Source organism: Lutra lutra, chromosome 2, assembly GCF_902655055.1.
Source record: "Lutra lutra chromosome 2, mLutLut1.2, whole genome shotgun sequence".
In the NCBI taxonomy this organism is placed as follows: domain Eukaryota; kingdom Metazoa; phylum Chordata; class Mammalia; order Carnivora; family Mustelidae; genus Lutra; species Lutra lutra.
The window spans coordinates 59,844,409-59,863,550 of NC_062279.1; the positions used below are offsets into that span (position 1 = coordinate 59,844,409).

Sequence of the window (19,142 nt, forward strand, 5' to 3'; positions counted from 1 at the left end):
GTGCGTTTGGAGGACATCATCTAGGTAGACATAGAGGATTTAGGCTCTAGTCTGAGTCCTAAGGCACTCACTCCAGCACTGGGTTCCTGCAGGGAGGTCTGGAAGATCAGAACTATTACTATTATAATAATACCAAGATGTAATCTGTTTTCAATTCCATTCTCACATGAGTATATAGTATGATTTTCCAAAGGCTGTAGGATATGTGATAATATAGCTCCAACAGTTACCAGAATATGTTCTTATGCATCATTATGTTTTCTAGAATTTTCTAAAGTGGTAGGTTTGAGTTACAAATATGTGTGTTTTCAGAGATTTGTTCTTTTCTTGGGACTTATACTCTGTTCTTGCCATCTATCATCAGTTACACCTACTATATCTCTATAGTCTCATTATCATTCAACAAACAGTTATGTTGAAATCCCAGAATTTCCTTGAGCCCATGTGGAAACATAACTAGAACTAAGTATAATTTGTTTCCTTGTCTTATAACAATGATTTTAATAAATTTTTAAATTTTATCTTGGGTGTTATTAGGAAATTTCATTCTTTAATAAAATTCATTTATATTTAATTATATCTAAGGAAAGATTGTTGGCTTTAAAAAAGATTAGAAGACTCAATTTCTAGACATATAGTATACTGTCTACACTTAAAGATGATGAAAACAAAATCAATATATAAGAAGGTCCTTTAGTCACTTTTCATGTAAAAGATGTTATGTTAACTTGAAATGGGTTTACTACTGTTATTTTTAAATAAATGAATAAATGTATTTTAACTCCTCAGTCCTAATTTCTAAAACAGTAAATATAGACAAATATGACCTGCAAAAACAAAGGCTCTTTGGGGAACCTCAATTTTTCAAAATTTAAAGGCATCCTGAGTCCACAAAATTTGAGAATTGCTGGTCTAGAGGATGGATTGCAGGTGGGAATCAGCAAACTGGACTAAGAGAGCAGTGATTAGGAAGAAAACCTGACTGCAGCATCATGTAAATCAGAAGAGTTTCGAAAAGAGTGTTAAGTAAATGGGTTACAGATGGCCCCTATATATTGGGCCCTACGTTGTTTTTTCATCACAGTACACTGGGACTTCAGGTTCAAAGTCCGCCAACACCAAACTCAAATTTTTACACACTTAATTGCTGTAAATGCATTTTTTTAAAGATTTTATTTATTTATTTGACAGACAGAGATCACAAGTAGGCAGAGAGGCAGACAGAGAGAGAGGGGGAAGCAGGCTCCCTGCAGAGCACAGAGCCCGATGTGGGGCTCGATCCCAGGACACTGGGACCATGACCTGAGCCGAAGGCAGAGGCTTTAACCCACTGAGCCACCCAGGTGCCCCTGTAAATGCATTTTTTTAAAGCAATTTAGAGCCTGCCTGCTTTGCAGATTCCACAAAACTGCACCCAATACGGCTAACCCAACCTTACAGCTATAAAGGGAAACAACCCCCAGGCTGCTGCTGCCCTTTGAAGTCTTCTGACCCAGAGACACCCCACTGGGCTGCTGAGAACATCACCCAGGCATGGAAACCCCAACCCCGTCGCCTAGTGTGTCCCTCTCCCCAAGGAGCTCCCTTGCTCTCTTCCCCTTTTGCATGGTGGCTCGCTCTCCGCCCCTGGAAGGTCTCTAGCTCTGAGCGACTTCCTCTCTCTGGCATCTTGTCAAAGGACCCACCCAAATAAGACTGTTGCGTGCTACTGCCATCTAGCGGTCATGTTTTTCCTTCACTAGCTCCGAGACCCTCCACCCCACTACAGCGGGCGTGGTCACGACCTACTGAGAGAAGGACGACAGAGAGATCTACTGAAGCCACTGTATGAAGGATCCTATGACCTCAACCAGTTTTAGTAGAGACAGAAGCCATAGGGAAGCGATCTGTATGAGCTGTGGTATCCAAAATAGGTAAACTCTTACAAACAGAAAAGAAAAAGACAAATATTCCCACAGAAAAACAGGTAAAGATTATAAACAGGCAGCTCATAAAAGAAACTCTGTAAATAACTAGCGACCATAGGAAAAGATGTTCCACCCACCAGCACAAGTGAAACTGGGGCGCCTGGGTGGCGCAGTTGGTTAAGCAGCTGACGCTTGTTTTCTGCTCAGGTTGTCATCTCAGGGTAGTGAGATCGAGTCCCATGTTGGGCTCCGTGCTCAGTGGAGAGTCGGCTTGGGACTCTCCCTCTCCCTCTGTCCCTCCCTCTGCACCCTCTCCTTCTCTTCCAGCAAAATAAATAAATAACTCTTTTTTAAAAAGAAAAAGGCAAGTGAAACTTATGAGATACCATTTTTAACCTGTACGATTGCAAAATTTTTAAAATTTTGGTAAAACGATAAAGAAATGTTATGCTCCTATCTGGTGGCTGAGACTATGAAATGGAGAGGCCCTCTGAAAGAGGATTTGACAATATCCATAACGGTAAATGTGCTCACCCCATGACCCAGAACTTTCCTCTCCAGCATCTACCATCGAGAAGTGCACACCCCTGCACAAGCTAGCAAGCATTTACAAGATGCTCGCTGAGGCATTGTTAATTATTAATAACAACTGTAAATAACAGAAACCCAGCTCAATCAGCCATGGTATATTCATACTGTACAACAATGGCTTGATTAATAACACAGAATCTGGAGCCCCTGATTTTACACCCTAACATCATCATTTATTGAGCATATAACCTTAATTAAGCAAGTTACTTTGTGTTTTTCTGCCTCAGTTTCCTCATTCGAGTGGAGACAGCAGGGGTGCCTGGGTGGCTCAGTTGGTTAAGTGGCCGACTCTCAATTTTGGCTCAGGTCCTCATCTCAGGTGGTGAGTTGGAGCCCCATGACCAGCTAGAGCTGGGTGTGAAGCCTGCTTGAGATTCTCTCTCTCCCTCTGCCCCTCCCCCTCGTCCCCCACTCTGTCTCTGTCTCTCTCTCTTAAATAAATAAATAAATCTTTTTTAAAAATGGAGACAAGAGGGCGCCTGGGTGGCTCAGTGGGTTAAGCCGCTGCCTTCGGCTCAGGTCATGATCTCGGAGTCCTGGGATCGAGTCCCGCATTGGGCTCTCTGCTCAGCAGAGAGCCTGCTTCCTCCTGTCTCTCTGCCTGCCTCTCTGCCTGCTTGTGATCTCTCTCTGTCAAATAAATAAATAAAATCTTTAAAAAAAAAAAAATGGAGACAAGAAATCCTACTCCCCAGTGCCATTGAAAGGGCTAAATAAGTAACCACATGTAAAACATGGGACATGGTCAGCACACAATAAATATTAGTAATTATTAATAGAATCAGAAGCTAAAAGAATATAAGTTTATGTGAATTAAAATAATTTTTATATAGTAACACAGACTTCTGAAACAAAGAGAGAAAAGAGATAAATTGCTGATACGGGGTGGTATCATTTAGGTAAAACATTTAGGTAAAACACACTAATAAGACTACACGTTTTTGCAAGGACATATGCACACGTACATATGTGGAAACGGGGCCGGAAGGATACAAGGCAACACATAAATCTTGGTCAGGGAAGAGACAGGATGGGGAAAATGCTCGAAGTGGGCTTTAGCCATACCTCCATGCTTAATAATATATTTCTGTGTGATATACAGAAAATTCATTTTCTTTTTAAGTTTTTATTTATTTATTTAGTGGGAAAGAGAGCATGCAAGCTGGGGGAGGGGCAGAGGCAGAGGGAAAAGGAGAGAGAATCTCAAGCAGGCCCCACGCTCATTGCGGAGCCTAATGCCAGGCTGGATCTCACGACCCTGAGATCATGACCTGAGCCAAATTCAAGAGTCGGATGTTTAACAGACTGAGCCACACCCTAGAAAGTTCATTTTCTAAACAGGAAGCTGAAGAAATGGAGACAGCAAACACATGCAAGACTTCAGAAAAGTTTGCTAAGAAAAGAAACAGAAAAATAGTAGCTCTGCAGGAGATTGTAGAGTCAAGAGAGGATTCTGTGAGTTTTGTTGTTGCTGTTTTTAATGGAGGTGTTAAAGGACGTTTGTATGTGGTAGAAACGATGCAGTAGAGGTGACGGGGGTGGACAGTTTCAGGAGGTAAGAAGTAATGCATTCAGGTCGTAGGTGAGCAGATGGTCGGAGAGACAGTAGGACCTTTCTTCTGCTGTGAGCAGCAAGAGGGCAGGACAGTACCAGGGACGGAAGGCGATATAGTTAGCGGTAAGAAGATACATGGGTTCCTCTCTCAAAACTTGTTCCCCCTACAACCTCAGGGTGAATCCTGTGAAGTGAACCACTGACAGAAGGAGGATGGAGAGTGTGTAAGACCTGAGTGTAGAGAAGACGTTGAGCATTTGTCTTTGTCCCGGAAAGGCTTCCAAGTCCACTTATGGTTTGTCGCCGTAAGTTAACAGAAAAGAAACACTTCCCACCTTGGTGTCCCCACAGCAGGGCTTCTGTACCTCTGTTATGGACCTCACCAAATGGCACTTTAATTATTCATACACGTGTCCATCTCCTCACTTAGGCCAAGCACTTCACATGCGATACCACCAGTCTTCACACTAACCTGTGAGTCGCTCTTTTGACGCCCGCTTTTCAAATGAGAAAGCAGGTCTAAAAGAAATGGGTGATTTGCTCGAAGTCACCCTCTGGTATAAGCAAAGGCTCTCTGTACCATGGAACAGTCACCCTAATCTTTTACACACTAAGTTCTCCAGTGACATTCAAGGAAACCTTAAGAACTGAGTGTGCCATGCACAACACGGGAGTGGTTTTCTCACAGAAATACATCTTCTGTCCTAACTAAATGGCCACAAGGAAGGAAAAAGGACCAAGTGGTGATAATGCTAAACATTAAAGAATTCTAAAAGCAGCCCTTGGTCCTGTTGGGTTAGAGAAGTTTGTAGACCATCCCCACATTGCTTCCTCTGATTTCAAACTTGGGTAATTCCACATAGGGCTTAATTCCTGAATCTTGCAGGATGATTTTAGAGTCCACACCTTCATTAGGCTACCTCAGACCAGTTAAAGGTTATTTCCAGAAGAACATTACAAAGATACCCTTCTGCTCATGTGCTGTGGTGAGGCTGAGGGAACTGGGATAACGCCATGATTAGTGGGCTCATGGCCACTGGATGAACTCACAATCTGAAGGTCAAGCTGATCCTGCCCAGAAATCCTGCTTTTGCGAATTCTGTCCTTGAAGCTGGAGGAGATTTAGGGCGCAGAACTGTGGATGAGAATTTTTTGCGGTTGATTTTTTTTCTCCTAGCTCTCTTCACTACCAGCTTTGGCATGATCATACGCTCTGTAAGAAATGTAGTTCATTTATATAAAGAAATAAAGCAGTGGAATGAGCAGGTTTTGGTTCCATTTCTTTTAGTGATTGTAACTATAACTCTGAACACACATCAAGTTTTTAAAAGTTGAGTTATGGATTTCCAGACTTAAAAAGGCATTGGGCCAGAAATCGCAGATAAAACATTCCAAATAAGTACTAATGAAGAATGTACAAGCACAAAAGTGTCCAGTAATTCTGTAAACCTAAGACCAAGAGACATCTAAGTCCAGGATCTTGTAATATTCTTAAGTCTACTATTGTCAGCTAGTACTGTATTCAATCGTGTCTTTTTAAGTTCTGTATTTCTGGTGCTAGGACATCCGGGGCTTTACTGACCCTAGAAAGACTGCCCCTCGCAGGACTAGACAATTCCTACATTCCCAAACTCTCTTGGGAGTGCACCTTTCATACCCAAATGAAACAAGAGCCCATACAGTCATCTACCTCATTTTTGAAGCTCTTAAACTCAAGGCCATTGTCCAACTGCCCTATTCACCCCAGGGCCAAGTATCGGACAACTAGGAAGAGATCTTGTGCCCCAGGGTCCCTAAAATTATCCAAACTAAGTCTATTTTCCTTGCCTTGCATGTTCCTTACCAGAAACCACAATAATGGCTCTTAGCCTTGTCTTCCCCTCATCCCACTGCCTCTTGACAAACCCGGGTGCTTCCCCTTGGAGCTCCGTGTGCATGCTCTGTCTCCCGTTCTAGGGATCCATGAGGATAGAAACCTCCTCCTTCAGCACAGCCGTTTCCATACTGTGTGTCTCACTACCCCGGTTGTAACAAATCCCAGGTGCATTTGAGAACAATTGCTTATCCTAGCCGGTGAGAGGTGGTCCTTTATCCGACAGAGATAACAACTTCTGGAAAGAGACTACTCAAGAAAGGACTGACGAGGAGAAGCAAGAAAGAGACCACCTCCACCATGCTGGTTTGGTAGCTGATGCTAGGCTGCCTGGGGCAAAGTGTTCATGCACTAGGTCAAAGTGAGAAAAATGAGGATAAGACATGTAATTTTTCATAAAGCTCAATTTATGCATACTTCTAAATCCTGGAGTTATTTTCCCTTTAATGGCTTTGGCGCTAAATTGTTCTTTGCGTTAGGGGATGACACTGTGTAGTAATGTTTTTGTTTGGTTTGGTTTGGTTCTTTAGTGTCCCTATTTTGGCAACAGAAAAATTTGGCAACCCTTAGCTTGTTCCCCAAATTTGTTTTTGAAATTTCACTGGAGTGTGAAAGCCAAAGTCTGCCAACGCAGTTTCCAGAAAATGGGAATGGGACAGGCAGCTGGTGCTCGAATCAAGCCTCAAACTATAAGCCTAGTAAAGATTCAGCGATGCATGTAGTCAGTTCACACATCCCTCTGCTAAAAGCATGGATTCTGATGGGATCTCACTTTAATTGAAGGTAAGAACACAGGTAAAAAAAATATATATATATATAATAATAACAAGCTTACCAAAAACTATTAGAGAACAAGGGATAGGAGGTATCATGGGGGGTGAAGGGGAGGAAACACTCAAGAAATTATTTGGCATCTCCATTCGAGGGTAGGAAAGTATTGCTAAAACAGAAACAGATAGGAAACACACTAGATGATCTATCTATCAGATCAAATCAATTTTTTTTTTCACAAAATGTATTCATCTTCCTTGGAACTGAAAAATAAATCTATGTACAAAACAGGAAGAGATCAGGCTCCCCTCACCCACTCGCAAACCTTTGCAGATTTCCTCCGGAGTCCCCTGAGATGGGCGGGACCTCGGGGAGGTTCCCAGAGGGTCGGAAAGAGGTCTGCTCTGATCCGGGGCCAGTTTGGTCAGGAAGGGGGCGGGGCTCAGGATTCACAGGCCAGAGACTGCGTCCCAGACTCACAGGGCAGAGAAGGGAAGAAGCTAGGATTTCCAAACTCTGAAAGTTTAAGTTCTTTGGGGTCTGGGGCTTGGATTCCCAAGGGATGGAATTCTGAGTATATTGAGAAACAGAAAATACTTGCCAAGAGCTGGGCTGGGTGTTGTTCTGTTGAACATCAGTTTCACAGAGTATTACTGACATCGGAACACTCCGTGACCATGACGGATCAAGACAAAAATGAAACCTCTCTATAAGCATGTCTGATAAAATATAAACATTGTCCAAGTCACAAAGTACCAAATCCCCCTATCCTAACTGCTCTAAGTACCTGCTGCTTCTTTCCAAATCACAGCTCGGGCTCTGTCTCATCAATCTCTCCTTGTACAGGTAAGATATATTGAGACAACAAATCGTAGAATTGCTTTCCTTTTTGCATCCCCGGCCCATGCGGAACCCTCATTTCCTTGGACCCTCCCCCAAATCACCCCACTGAAACCCAAATAATCTCTCTCAAGTATCCCCTCACAAAGATGCCCCATAGTCCTCCACAGTGTGTGTTCTCCCTCACTACAATAATAAACCCATCTCGTTCAACCGCAAGTCCGCTCCTAGGGGTTGCTGACTGAAGGATGTTACCAGTAGGCTCAAGTAGGAATTCAATGATTATTTAACATGTTGGAAATCTCTCTCTCAAACAATAGTGAGGTATAGAGACCTTCTCATTAAAGTCAATTATCAAACAGGGAGCCCTAATACTTCCACCATTATCCAACATTGTTCTAGAAGCTCCAATCAATGTAGTCAGACACAGAAAAGAAATAATAAGTAAAGGCAGTGGAAAAAAGACATAAAAGTAATATTAGGTAATAAAACTGCCCCAAGAGAATCAATTGGAAAATATTAGAGCCAAGAGTAAATCGAATAGTGTACTCTGCTATTAATTAATATAAAACTCAAGCATCACACAGAATGTAAACTACACAATATAATGACAATTATATTCACAATAACAACAAAGCACTGGGAATAATACAACAAAAAAATTTCAGAGCAACAGAACAGAATACCTGAAAAGATAAAAGGGAAGCCCAGGGGTGCCTGGGTGGCTCAGTGGATTAAAGCCTCTGCCTTCGGCTCAGGTCATGATCCCAGGGTCCTGGGATCGAGCCCCGCATCAGGCTCTGCTCAGTGCAGAGCCTGCTTCTCTCTCTCTCTCTCTCTGCCTGCCTCTCTGCCTACTTGTGTTCTCTGTCTGTCAAATAAATAAATAAAATCTTAAAAAAAAAAAAAAAAAGGGAAGCCCATACTATAAGCTTAGGTAGAAAGACTTGTTATCTTAAAAATTATATATATCTTCCAGTTCACTAGATAAATTTCACATAATTCTGGTAAAAATCATATCAGCTTTCTGTAACTGAAAATATCTTTCACAGAAAATTCAGTTGAATGGTGGCAAAACAGAAAAAAATAAAAATATTTAAAAGCAAAAGTAACTAAAGCAGTTTTGAACCACTACATCAGTAAGGCAGATCCATGAAACAGCAAGAAGCCAAAATTGATATCCAGACACATGGAAAGGTGGAGTATATAAAAAATAAGTCAAGAAACATAATTATTCACTAAATGCCATTAGGACAACAGGCTAGCTATTTGGAAAATTAGGTTACACCTAATTTCAAGGTATTGAAAAATTAATTGCATTTAATTTTTATATAAATATAAATTTAAATATAAATAAACACAGAATCCAAAAAGGTTTTAGAAGAAAATATAAGTAAATAATAATCTTGAAAGGTAGGAACATATAAGAAAAGATAAACTGATTTAAGTTCAAAATTTAAATTTGGATGTCAAAATATAAAGGCCACAAAAAAATCAGATGCAAACTAACAAAAAAATGTGTAACAAGTTGACATTGAAGTGGATATATTCTAATATAGAATTTTTATAAATCAGTGTTTAAAATATGAATGCTTTAGTAGGAAAACTGGCAAAAAGCAAGATATCACTTGTCACCTACAAATTTGGGAAATATCTATAAAAATGATAATACCTAGTGATATCAGAAATGCTGAAAAACAGCATTTCTCATTCATTTTTGGTGGGAGTATAAAAACTGGAAAAAATATTATACCAAAATGTTATCAATGCTTATTTTTAGATAATCAGATTATCAAGGATTTCTTTCTTTTAAAAAAATTTGCTCATCACGTATACAATAAATATGGTACTGTCATGCTATTTCTAAAGAAAAAAATAGAACAAAATAAAATTCGATTTGTTTCTCAAATTTGTTTTTTCCTAAATTCAGCTTTTTAGTCATTGCCCTCCTCAAAACCATCCCTGTGGTTCCCAAACCACTGGAAAGATAGATAGGTAGATAGATAGATAGATTGATTGATATTTATTACATATATAATTGAAGTTGAAAACTTGTGTGTATATATATTTATATAAAATACCAATTATGTGTGTGAATACACACAAAGGAAAGAAATTTCTTTATATGAACAGGATCATGAAATAGATCAGACTTAGGTAGTACACAAAACACTCAAGAATACTGACCTAGGGCGCCTGGGTGGCTCAGTGGTTTAAGCCACTGCCTTCGGCTCAGGTCATGATCTCAGGGTCCTGGGATCGAGTCCCACATCGGGCTCTCTGCTCAGCAGGGAGCCTGCTTCCCTCCGTCTCTCTGCCTGCCTCTCTGTCTACTTGTGATCTCTCTCTGTCAAATAAATAAATAAAATCTTAAAAAAAAAAAAGAATACTGACCTATTGGAAATACTATTCTAAATGAATTTCAAAACTCCCATAAAGTAACGGAACTTAGTTACATAACTATCATTCCAAGAAATGAGGCCCTGGAACTTCTTCCCTAGATTTCAGTTGATCCAGTAGTTTTGAGAATAACTGGGAATAATAATAACACCAAAAGCTGAAGCAACAAAAGTAAAGATAGATAAATCAGGCTTCACCAAAATTAAAAATTTCTGTGCATCAAAAGGCACATATGAAGATTAAAAAAAAAACAGCCCAAAGACTGGGAGGAAAATAGGGGTACCTGGGTGGCTCAGTCAGTTGAGCACCCAGCTCTTGTCTTTTCCACTCAGGTCTTGATTCATGATCTCAGGATCCTGAGGTAAAGCCCCCTGTGGGGCTCTGTGATGCACTGGGTGTGGAGCCTGCAATTTTGAGTCTTTGATTTTGATCTTGATTCTTGGATTCTGCAATAAGATTCTTTCTGTTCCTCTCCATCTGCCCCACCCCCTGTTTGTGCACACTCTCTCTAAAATAAATAAATAAATCTTTAAAAGAAATGGGAAAAATATTTGCAAATCACGTATCTGATATTTAGAATATATAAACAACTCTCGTGGGGTTGCCTGGCTGGCTCAGTCAGTTGACCACAACCTTGGGATTGTGAATGTAAGCCTCACGTTGGGTGTAGAGATTACTTAAAAATAAAATCTTAAAAATCAAACAAACAAAAAAATGACTCATACAATACAAGAACAAAAGGACAAACAACTCGTTTTTTAAAAGTGGCAAAGCACTCGAATAGACATTCTTCCAAAGAAGGTATGCAAATGGACAACAAGGACATGAAAAGCTGCTTAGATTCTTGGTCATTGGGGAAATGCAAATCAAAACCACAATGAGATACCATTTCACAACCACTGGGGCAGCTATAATCCATAAAAGGGGGGAAACACTGTGTTGTGGAGGATGAGCAGAAAGAAATTGGAACCCTTGTACATTGATGGTGGAAATGTAAAATGGAAGTAAAATTGTGAGAAACGGTTTGGCAGCTCCCCAAAAAGCTAGAACACAGAAAACCGTGTGATCTAGAAGTTCCGTGCCTAGGTGTATACCTAAAAGAACCGAAAACATATATTTAAACCAATACCTGTAGAAGAATGGTAACTGTGGTATTATTCATGAAAGCCAAAAAGTGGAAACAACCCAAATGTCCATAAACTGGTGAATGGATAAATGAAATGTGATATATACAAACAATGGAATCTTGTTCAGCGATGGAAAGGAATGAAGGACTGACACAAGCCATTGTGAGTGTTCACCTTGAGACCGTTACAAGGAGTGAAAGAAGCCAGACACAAAAGGCCACATGTTGTAGGATGCCATGTATGCAAAATGTCCCGAACAGGCCAAATCCACAGAGACAGACGTGGATTTGTGGTCGCCATAGGCTGGGGTGAGAGGGTATTGAGGAGTAGCTGCTTAATGCATATGGGGTTTCTTTTTGGAGCCATGAAATGTTCTGGAATTAAATGGTTGCACAAGACTGTGAATGTCCTAGAAGTCACTGAATTGTAGATAATGGTTTAAAGGAGAATTTGATGTTATATGAATTTTATCTCAATGTTGAAAACAAACAAACAAAAAAGAACAGCTGGGGACAGCATCACTTTCTTTAGAGCCTTTAGTGGAAATGAGAGGAGTCTTGGAGGTCAAGGCCCAGCCTGATGACAGCTCAGGTTAGGTGACTGTGCAGATGGCTCAGCTAGTGAACAAGAGCCAGGACTATGGGCTGGGTTTCCTGACTCCTACTTCAGAGTTCTTTCCGCTGGAGAGCTGTCTTGAAATCAGAGACCGGGCAAGCAGTCTATAACATGTCTCAGAAACACACCCCAAGCCACCACCTTGAAGACCAGATACTTCCCCTTCAAGGCACTATTTGCGTGCAGCTCTTGGCCTATGCTACCAGCCTTTGCCCCAGGTTGCAGCCAACCAAATTCAAGTGTCCATCAGCCCATCTGCCAATGCTTTTATTGATGGCTCCCTCGTTATTTGCTTGTAGTTCGTGATTTACATCCAGTGGAAAAATCACATTGTTATTACATTGCTCTCATCTTAGAAAAGCATGTCATTCACACTGTCAGATTGGGTCTCTGTCCCAGTGATATCTGAAGACATTTCTTGGGTTAAAAAAAAAAAAAAATGATGGACAGAATATCAGCAGGTTAGGGCACATTCATAAAGACAGATCAACAGTCCTTTTTACAAATGGCTTCAAAGAGTACACCGCAAAACAGAAAACAAACAAAGGTAGGCACTCAGAACTATTTTGTAATAGTTAATTCTTTGGAGATAAAATGACAAAAGAATAATTAATAAAGAAAGCAATTCAGGGACGCCTGTGTGGCTCAGTTGGTTAAGCAGCTGCCTTCGGCTCAGGTCATGATCTCAGCGATCCTGGGATAGAGTCCCACATTGGGCTCCTTGCTCAGCAGGGAGCCTGCTTCTCCCTCTGCCTCTGTCTGCCTGTGCTCACTCTCTCTCCCTCTCTCTCTCTGACAAATAAATAAATAAAATCTTTATAAAAAAAAAAAAGAAAGCAATTCAGTACATCATAATGATTAAAAGACTATTTAGTCACGTGGACCTGGGTTCAAATTCTACTTTTGGTTAGCAAGTTGCTTTGCAAGTTTCTTTTACCTTCAGATATTTCTTTTGCAAAATAAGGGTAACAGTAGCACCTACTCAATAGAATTACCTTATGATTAATAAGATAGCACACATAAAGCATTTAGCACAGAGCCTACCCCATAGAACATACAAAGTTTGATGGGATACAGAATATTTTGCCTGCAAAACTAAATTGTACCTTTAAGCTCACTAACTATCTCTGGCAGTGGAATGGAGCCACAGAATGGTATAGTGCAAGAAGTATGGCCCTGATGGGCACCTGGGTGGCACAGTTGGTTGAGCATACAACTCTCGATTTTAGCTTATGTCATGATCTCAGGGTTGTGGGATCAAGCCCCATGTCAGGCTCACACTCAGCATGGAGTCTGCTTGTCCTTCTCCCTTTGCCCCTCCTCCCCACACCCTCTCTCTCCTATCTCAAATAAATAAATAAAATCTTAAAAAAAAAAAGAAGTATGGCACTGAGTCAGGTTCAGATTCTAGGTCATACATTAACTACAGAGCAAGACCTTGGGAGTGGTCAGTAAATATCACTAAATCTCAGTGTCATTTATAAAAAGGGAAAATGCCTATAACAGAAGGTGTTGAGGCAAGTTTCAAAATAATATATTCTACACATTCTAAAATACAGGATCTAGAATATAAATGTACATTCTAGAATTATATAATGCTACCAAAATAACAAGATTTTACTGGTATAGGACTGCAGTGGGACTGGGGAGTCAGAGGCTTCCAAACTCACCCTGAAACCATCATGAGAATTCTGTGGGATGAAGCATAATTTTTCTGGGCATCACTTTCTCCACTGCTAGAATGAGGTGATTAAATAATCATTAGGCCTCTTTCAAGCTCTACCATCCAATGGCAGTGTACATTCAACTCCATGGTCAATTCTGACTCTCCCAAGAAAGGAGAAAGGGGCACTGGCACCAAAGGACCCACAAGAAGAGCTGGCCTGTCACTCTCTGCGCTCAGACCTGGTTCGCAGCGACATGGCTCGACGCACCAAGAAGGCTGGAATCATAGGTAAATACGGAACCCGTTATGGTGCCTCCCTCAGGAAAATGGCAAAGAGGAGTGAAATAAGTCAGCAAGCCAAATACACTTGCTCCTTCTGTGGCAAAACCAAGACAAAAGGAGGAGCTGTGGGGATCTGGCTCTGTGGCTCCTGCATGGAAACCGTTGCTGGTGGCCCCTGGACCAGCAACACCACATCTGCCTCACAGTAAACTCGGCCATCAGAGGACTGAAGAAGTTGAAAGACCATTAGAAGCTCCACCATTTGAAACATTGCTCGCCTATAATAAATGGGTTAATTTATGTAACAAAAAAGAAAAGAAAAAAGAAAAACTAGCCTATCTTTACCAAGGGTAGGAAAATGCCCAGCCCATTCCTGATTCCCACGGCCCATGAGTTTATGAACTATGGGGCATTCAACCAGATGTTGCCATTGGACCTTCAATAACAGCAATTTTCTTCTCCACCTTTGAGCCACATAATAGAGGCTGTTTAGCTGGTGAGAGTTTTCTTCCATTCAGGTCTCTGGCTGGAAGAGTCTATTTCATTCCCAGTGTAACCCTTCTTACTTCCTCCCACAATTAATTGATTGCAAAACTATTAATTGTGCCACAAATTTTCAATCATCAATGACTTATTAAAATTTAACAAATTATATTATTCAACCTTTAAAAAAGAAAGAAATCTTGTCACATGCTAGAACATGGTTTAACCTTAAGGACGTTATGCTAAGTGATGTAAGCCAGTCACAGGAAGATAAATGCTGTACAATTCCACTTATAGGAGGTATCTAGAGTAGTCAAGTCCATAGAGACAGAAAGTAAAATGATTGATACCAGGACCTGGGGGAGGGGGATATGGGAGTTAGTGTTTAATGGGCACAGAGTTCAGTTTTGAAAAGGAAAGGTTCTGGAGTCTGATTACACAACAATAGGAGTGTACTTACACTACTGAATTATATATTTAAAAATGATCAATATAAACTGTATGTTATATGTTTTTCATCACAATGATTTTTTTAGTTATGGATTATCACCATTTCTTTCTCTTCCCTTTGTTCCCTGATGGGTCTTGGGCTTTTTGGAATCCTGAACATACAAATGTTCATATTTATGTCTCCTCTTTTGAAACAATGTGGCCGCTACAGTATCAAATGAATACCCTTGTTCATGGCTTCCAGCCAAAGCTCTACCACGTATCTGGCTAACTAGATGTTCATTTTGTTGAACAGGCTAGCCTACTATCAAACACGTATCTCTGGAGGCAACCTACATATCAGTCATTCACATAACAGATAGAAGCCTTCAATCACTGGGATGTCTTTCTAGCTAAGATAAACACAAGGAAGGGATTTTTGAATGGGAGGTGAGGGCAAAGGAGAAGAGTGATTTCAGAACTTGTTGCTTTGGAGGAAGAAAGACCTAGAAGGGCATCAGCATCAGGATAAGTAAGAGTGGCCTTGAATAGCAAGAAGGCAGCATGGCCACTGGGCACCAGTGGCTGTGAGTTATCAGCTTGGAGAGGGGATGAGGGGAGACACAATAGCAGGGAATATCAAAAAGCATTTTACAGATCTGGGAATTTTATCAAGTTCAGTGGAACTCCTATATAGTTTACTCACTGGCACCCGCCCTGCAGAAATGGAGAATCACTCCCCAGCCACATAGGTTTGCTGTGGGAAGAAGAGCCTGTGAGCAACTTTGGAAGAAAAGCTCATGATCCAGCATCCCTGGTTAAACTGTGTCTGAGGGAGAATAAAGGGAATTCTTAAGAGGAAGGGAGGAGGCTGAGGGACCTCTGGGCACAAGAAAGGGGGAATTGGGCCAATAGTACAGCTTTTCTGCTCTCTTCCAAGAGGCTCAGAGTCCTTCACAGATGGGAACCAATCTAACCTCACTGCAGCTCAAAGAGGAACTTGCCAAGGACACAAAGGAAAAGAGTAAAGAGGTAGCTTTCCTCAGTCATTCACTACACTGGCTTTTCCCTTCACCAAAACCTAACATCCCAGCCAGAGCCACACCCATTTTTTCTGATGATTACCTGCTAGCACCTGTAAATGCAAATGTAGACACCAGTGTCCCACAAGCCACATGGTGTATGGGTTGAGGAAGCCTGTTCCCTCCTTTCCCAAAGCCTTGCTAGAGAACAGCAGACCCCTCCACAACAGGTGGACAAAGCCACTTCTGACCAACCTATATACATTAACAATACCTATAAATACAGATTCAGCGGAGGAGATAGGTGCAAATCAGGGACCCCAGGGCCCACTCACTGTAGTTCTCCTCCTGTTTCTGTCCCAAGGCTTCAGAAAGGAATGCACTGAGAGATTGGCAGTCATGTTTCTCATTAGCAGAAAATTAAGTGATGGCTACTCAAGTCAATCAGAATGGTGGGCCCAACTGTGCCTTTGAGAATCACTATTGTTACACACACACACACACCAAATACCTTTTCTCTCTTGTATAGACATGAAATATTCAACCACTGTAAGTACTGATCCCAGTAAGCACTCTTAGTCATGAATGAAACCAATCCCCAGGAATAGCCCTTATGTGATAAGGCAAGATTGAATGAAAATTCATGGAAGGCTGCAGAAAAACCAAGCAGAATCATCCTCTGTTGCTAATAATTGGGCAACTAAAGCAAATGTGAATTTGCAGAGGCTAAAAGTAGCTGGGGTTCTGGTTGTGTATTTCCTCTTCAAATCTCCCCCTCCATACACCTCAGGTTTACAATTTCAAATGCCTATTAAAATCAGGGAGTGTTCATACAAGAAGATGATGCTCAAACATCTAAGCTTCCAGATGGACAGGAAAAGAGATGTATTATTCAACCTAATGAAACTCTTCCTTTGAAACCTGAGTTTTAATTCACTGCCATTATTATAAGGGTGGCCATTCTCAAACTCTGCCCCCTGATCTGCCATTTTAAAAATAATCCCTTCCTTACCTCAAAGAATTTTTCTGTTCCCTTTAAGAAATTAGGATTACCAGCACAACTTGTTAAAGATGAGGATACTCGCACAACCACGGTGCTATATGATCATGGTTTGGCCCTCATCCAATGTAATGTGTTCACATGGGAAAGTATTTCACACTCCCTCACGTTTCAATATTAGTTACATTTTTAAAAACTTTTGCTTCAATTGTCTGATCACTTGAATTCAGGTGAGTTTTCTGGATTAAGTTCTTTGGGCTGACTCATAGTGAAATACGGGTATCAGGTACCCCCTATATGGAATAAATCAGAGGACAGAGCTGGGAGAGGAGGAATCAACTAAGTAATTAATAGTCCCACCTTTTGAAAATGACAGTAAATGGCTTATCTTTCCTAGAATTTGTGCAATAAAAGTCGAAAGCTGCAAAACTATGCCGTGTCAGGAAACAGTAACGTGTTCCGGCCATTATAACCAACTCATTAATTGTCCTCCATGCATTCACTGTAAGAACACAGCCTGAATACTAAATAAATGCTGGTGGAATCAGGGAATATGTATAGACCACTCCCAACTACTCTGAAAGCCCCTTTAGAAGAAATCAACCTTGAACTTTTTATAGCTAACCTCCCTGCCCCACAAGGCAAGGCACACAATGGGTATTCGATAATCAATCATTGACTGATTTCTCCTCTTCACCAGTAGGCATGGTAGAGAAACAGCAAACAAGTGTTAAAACATTTCACAGTGTAATCTATCGGTGGAGAAATTAAGGATGTGGGGGAAAATGCACAAGTATGAAGGTCACCCTGATAAAGAAAAAAAATGTGTGAGAAGACTACGGCACTTAAAATGCACACTGCTCACCATAGCCAGAGATAACAGATATTTTCTAAATTCAAGGTTCGCAAATTGGTCTTCTTTGTTTCTCCATTAACACGGTACAGGGGTTCTAGTCCATCTTTGACCATCTATTCAAAATGAAAGGGATTTTCCCCTTTTCTTTTCTTTCCTTTTCTTTTCTTTTTTCACCCTTTGAACATAATCCACTAAGTCTCCATTCCCAAAGCACCTCCCAAATAGCGGCGAGGGGGAGCACTCTGGGAAGCCCTTGCTGAGAGACTTAGCGGAACTTTGTTCTCCACATGGGCTATTTGGAGCGTCTCGGATTCCTTGGGTGACTCCACAGCCTCCCTCGTTTCTCGCGGCGAACTGGAGTAGGGCGAGGAGATCCTCCCAGGCGGTCCGCGGAGGCGCTGACCATGGTCCTGGCCTCGGAGCTCCGGACGCGAGCGCCGAGGGCGCCTGAGCGGGTATCGAGGGACAGGGCTCAGGGCGCGGCGGGGAGCGGCTGTCTAAGCCCCCACCCCTCCCGAACCCCGCGGAGCCTTCGGGCCTGCACGCTAACCCTTCACTGCACGCTCCGAGATGCATCAAAAAAGGGTGGGGCACCCAGCCACAACTGCAATCGGAAGCCGCCCGGAAGGATTTAAGAAGAATGGAATCGGTTCAACCCTCCCCCACACCACCATACGACCCCCAACAGGGCATCGGGATCGGTTCATCCTTTACTCCCACCCCCCACCTACCAGGCCCAGGGAGGAGCCGGCAGCCTTTGTGGGCGCACAGCCGCCCACCGCCGCGCCCGAGCCTCTCTGCACCGTGTACGTAGAAGGGGCAAGTAGGGCGGGGTGCATGTACAGATTTGAGGATGCAATATTCAAGTGAGGCAGGACGATGGGCACGCTGGGCTCCTCGGTTCTCCGCCGAGCTGGAAGGGAGCCTAGGGAGGAGAGACCCCACGTCTGGTACTGCGTCTCGAACACCCCCTCCCCGCCCCCATACCAACCTGGTCGTAGATGTTCTGCAAGGCTTCCTTGCCCGAGGCCCGCCGGATCTCCACCTTCCGGCTCGATTCAACAGATGGCTCCCCGCCGGCGCGCCGGCTCTGCCGGGAGTACGGCGGCTGCGGGTCCGGGCCCAAGTGGGCGACGTCCCGCTGCTGAGCCACCACCTGCCCCGAGCCCCGGCCCACAGACAACGAGTCGAAGTCGATGGTCTTGTTCTCGGAGGACCCTTCCACCGGACAGAACATGCCACAGAATTTCTGCCGGGGCTTGGGGCTGCCTGAGCCCAGGTTTTTAAAAAAGGCAGGGACTTCTTCGTCCTCTGCCGGCTTCCCGGATTGCTTCCTCTCAGCCATGGCGCGGGAGCTCGGGGAGGGTCCTCTCCGTCCGTCCGTCTGCCGGTCCCTAAATCGGTCTCTCTGTGAACAAACCCCCTGGCTGCCGCGAGGCTGCCGCTCTCTGCCTACCGCAAGGTGTACAGAAAGGAAGGAGGGCTGGCGAGCGAGCGACCCACCCCTGCCGGTCCCTCCCTCTGACCCCGCTTTCTCCCCTCCTTGCCCACGCCCCCCGCCGCCGCGCCAGCTCCCGCGAGCAGCAAAGTTGGGTTTGGGAGGGCCGCCGCTGCGGCAGCGAGAGCGGAGAGGCGGCCAGTTCCAGGCAGCAGCAGGAGGAGGGAGGCGCGGGCGGGGCGGGGGCGGGGCGCGGCGCAGGGGAGGGGAGCGGAGCGCAGGGGAGG

At 42.9% G+C, this 19,142-nt stretch overlaps 1 protein-coding gene across 1 annotated transcript in view; it reads right to left on the reverse strand.

Moving 5' to 3' along the window:
- Positions 1-18,858, reverse strand: part of DPYSL2 (dihydropyrimidinase like 2) — a 122,956-nt gene extending 104,098 nt beyond the window's left edge. The window contains exon 1 of the mRNA XM_047717536.1: positions 18,409-18,858. Coding sequence (XP_047573492.1) covers positions 18,409-18,762 — 354 coding nt within the window. The 5' untranslated portion in view covers positions 18,763-18,858. The remainder of the gene's footprint in view (positions 1-18,408) is intronic.
- Positions 18,859-19,142: the final 284 nt, after the last annotated feature.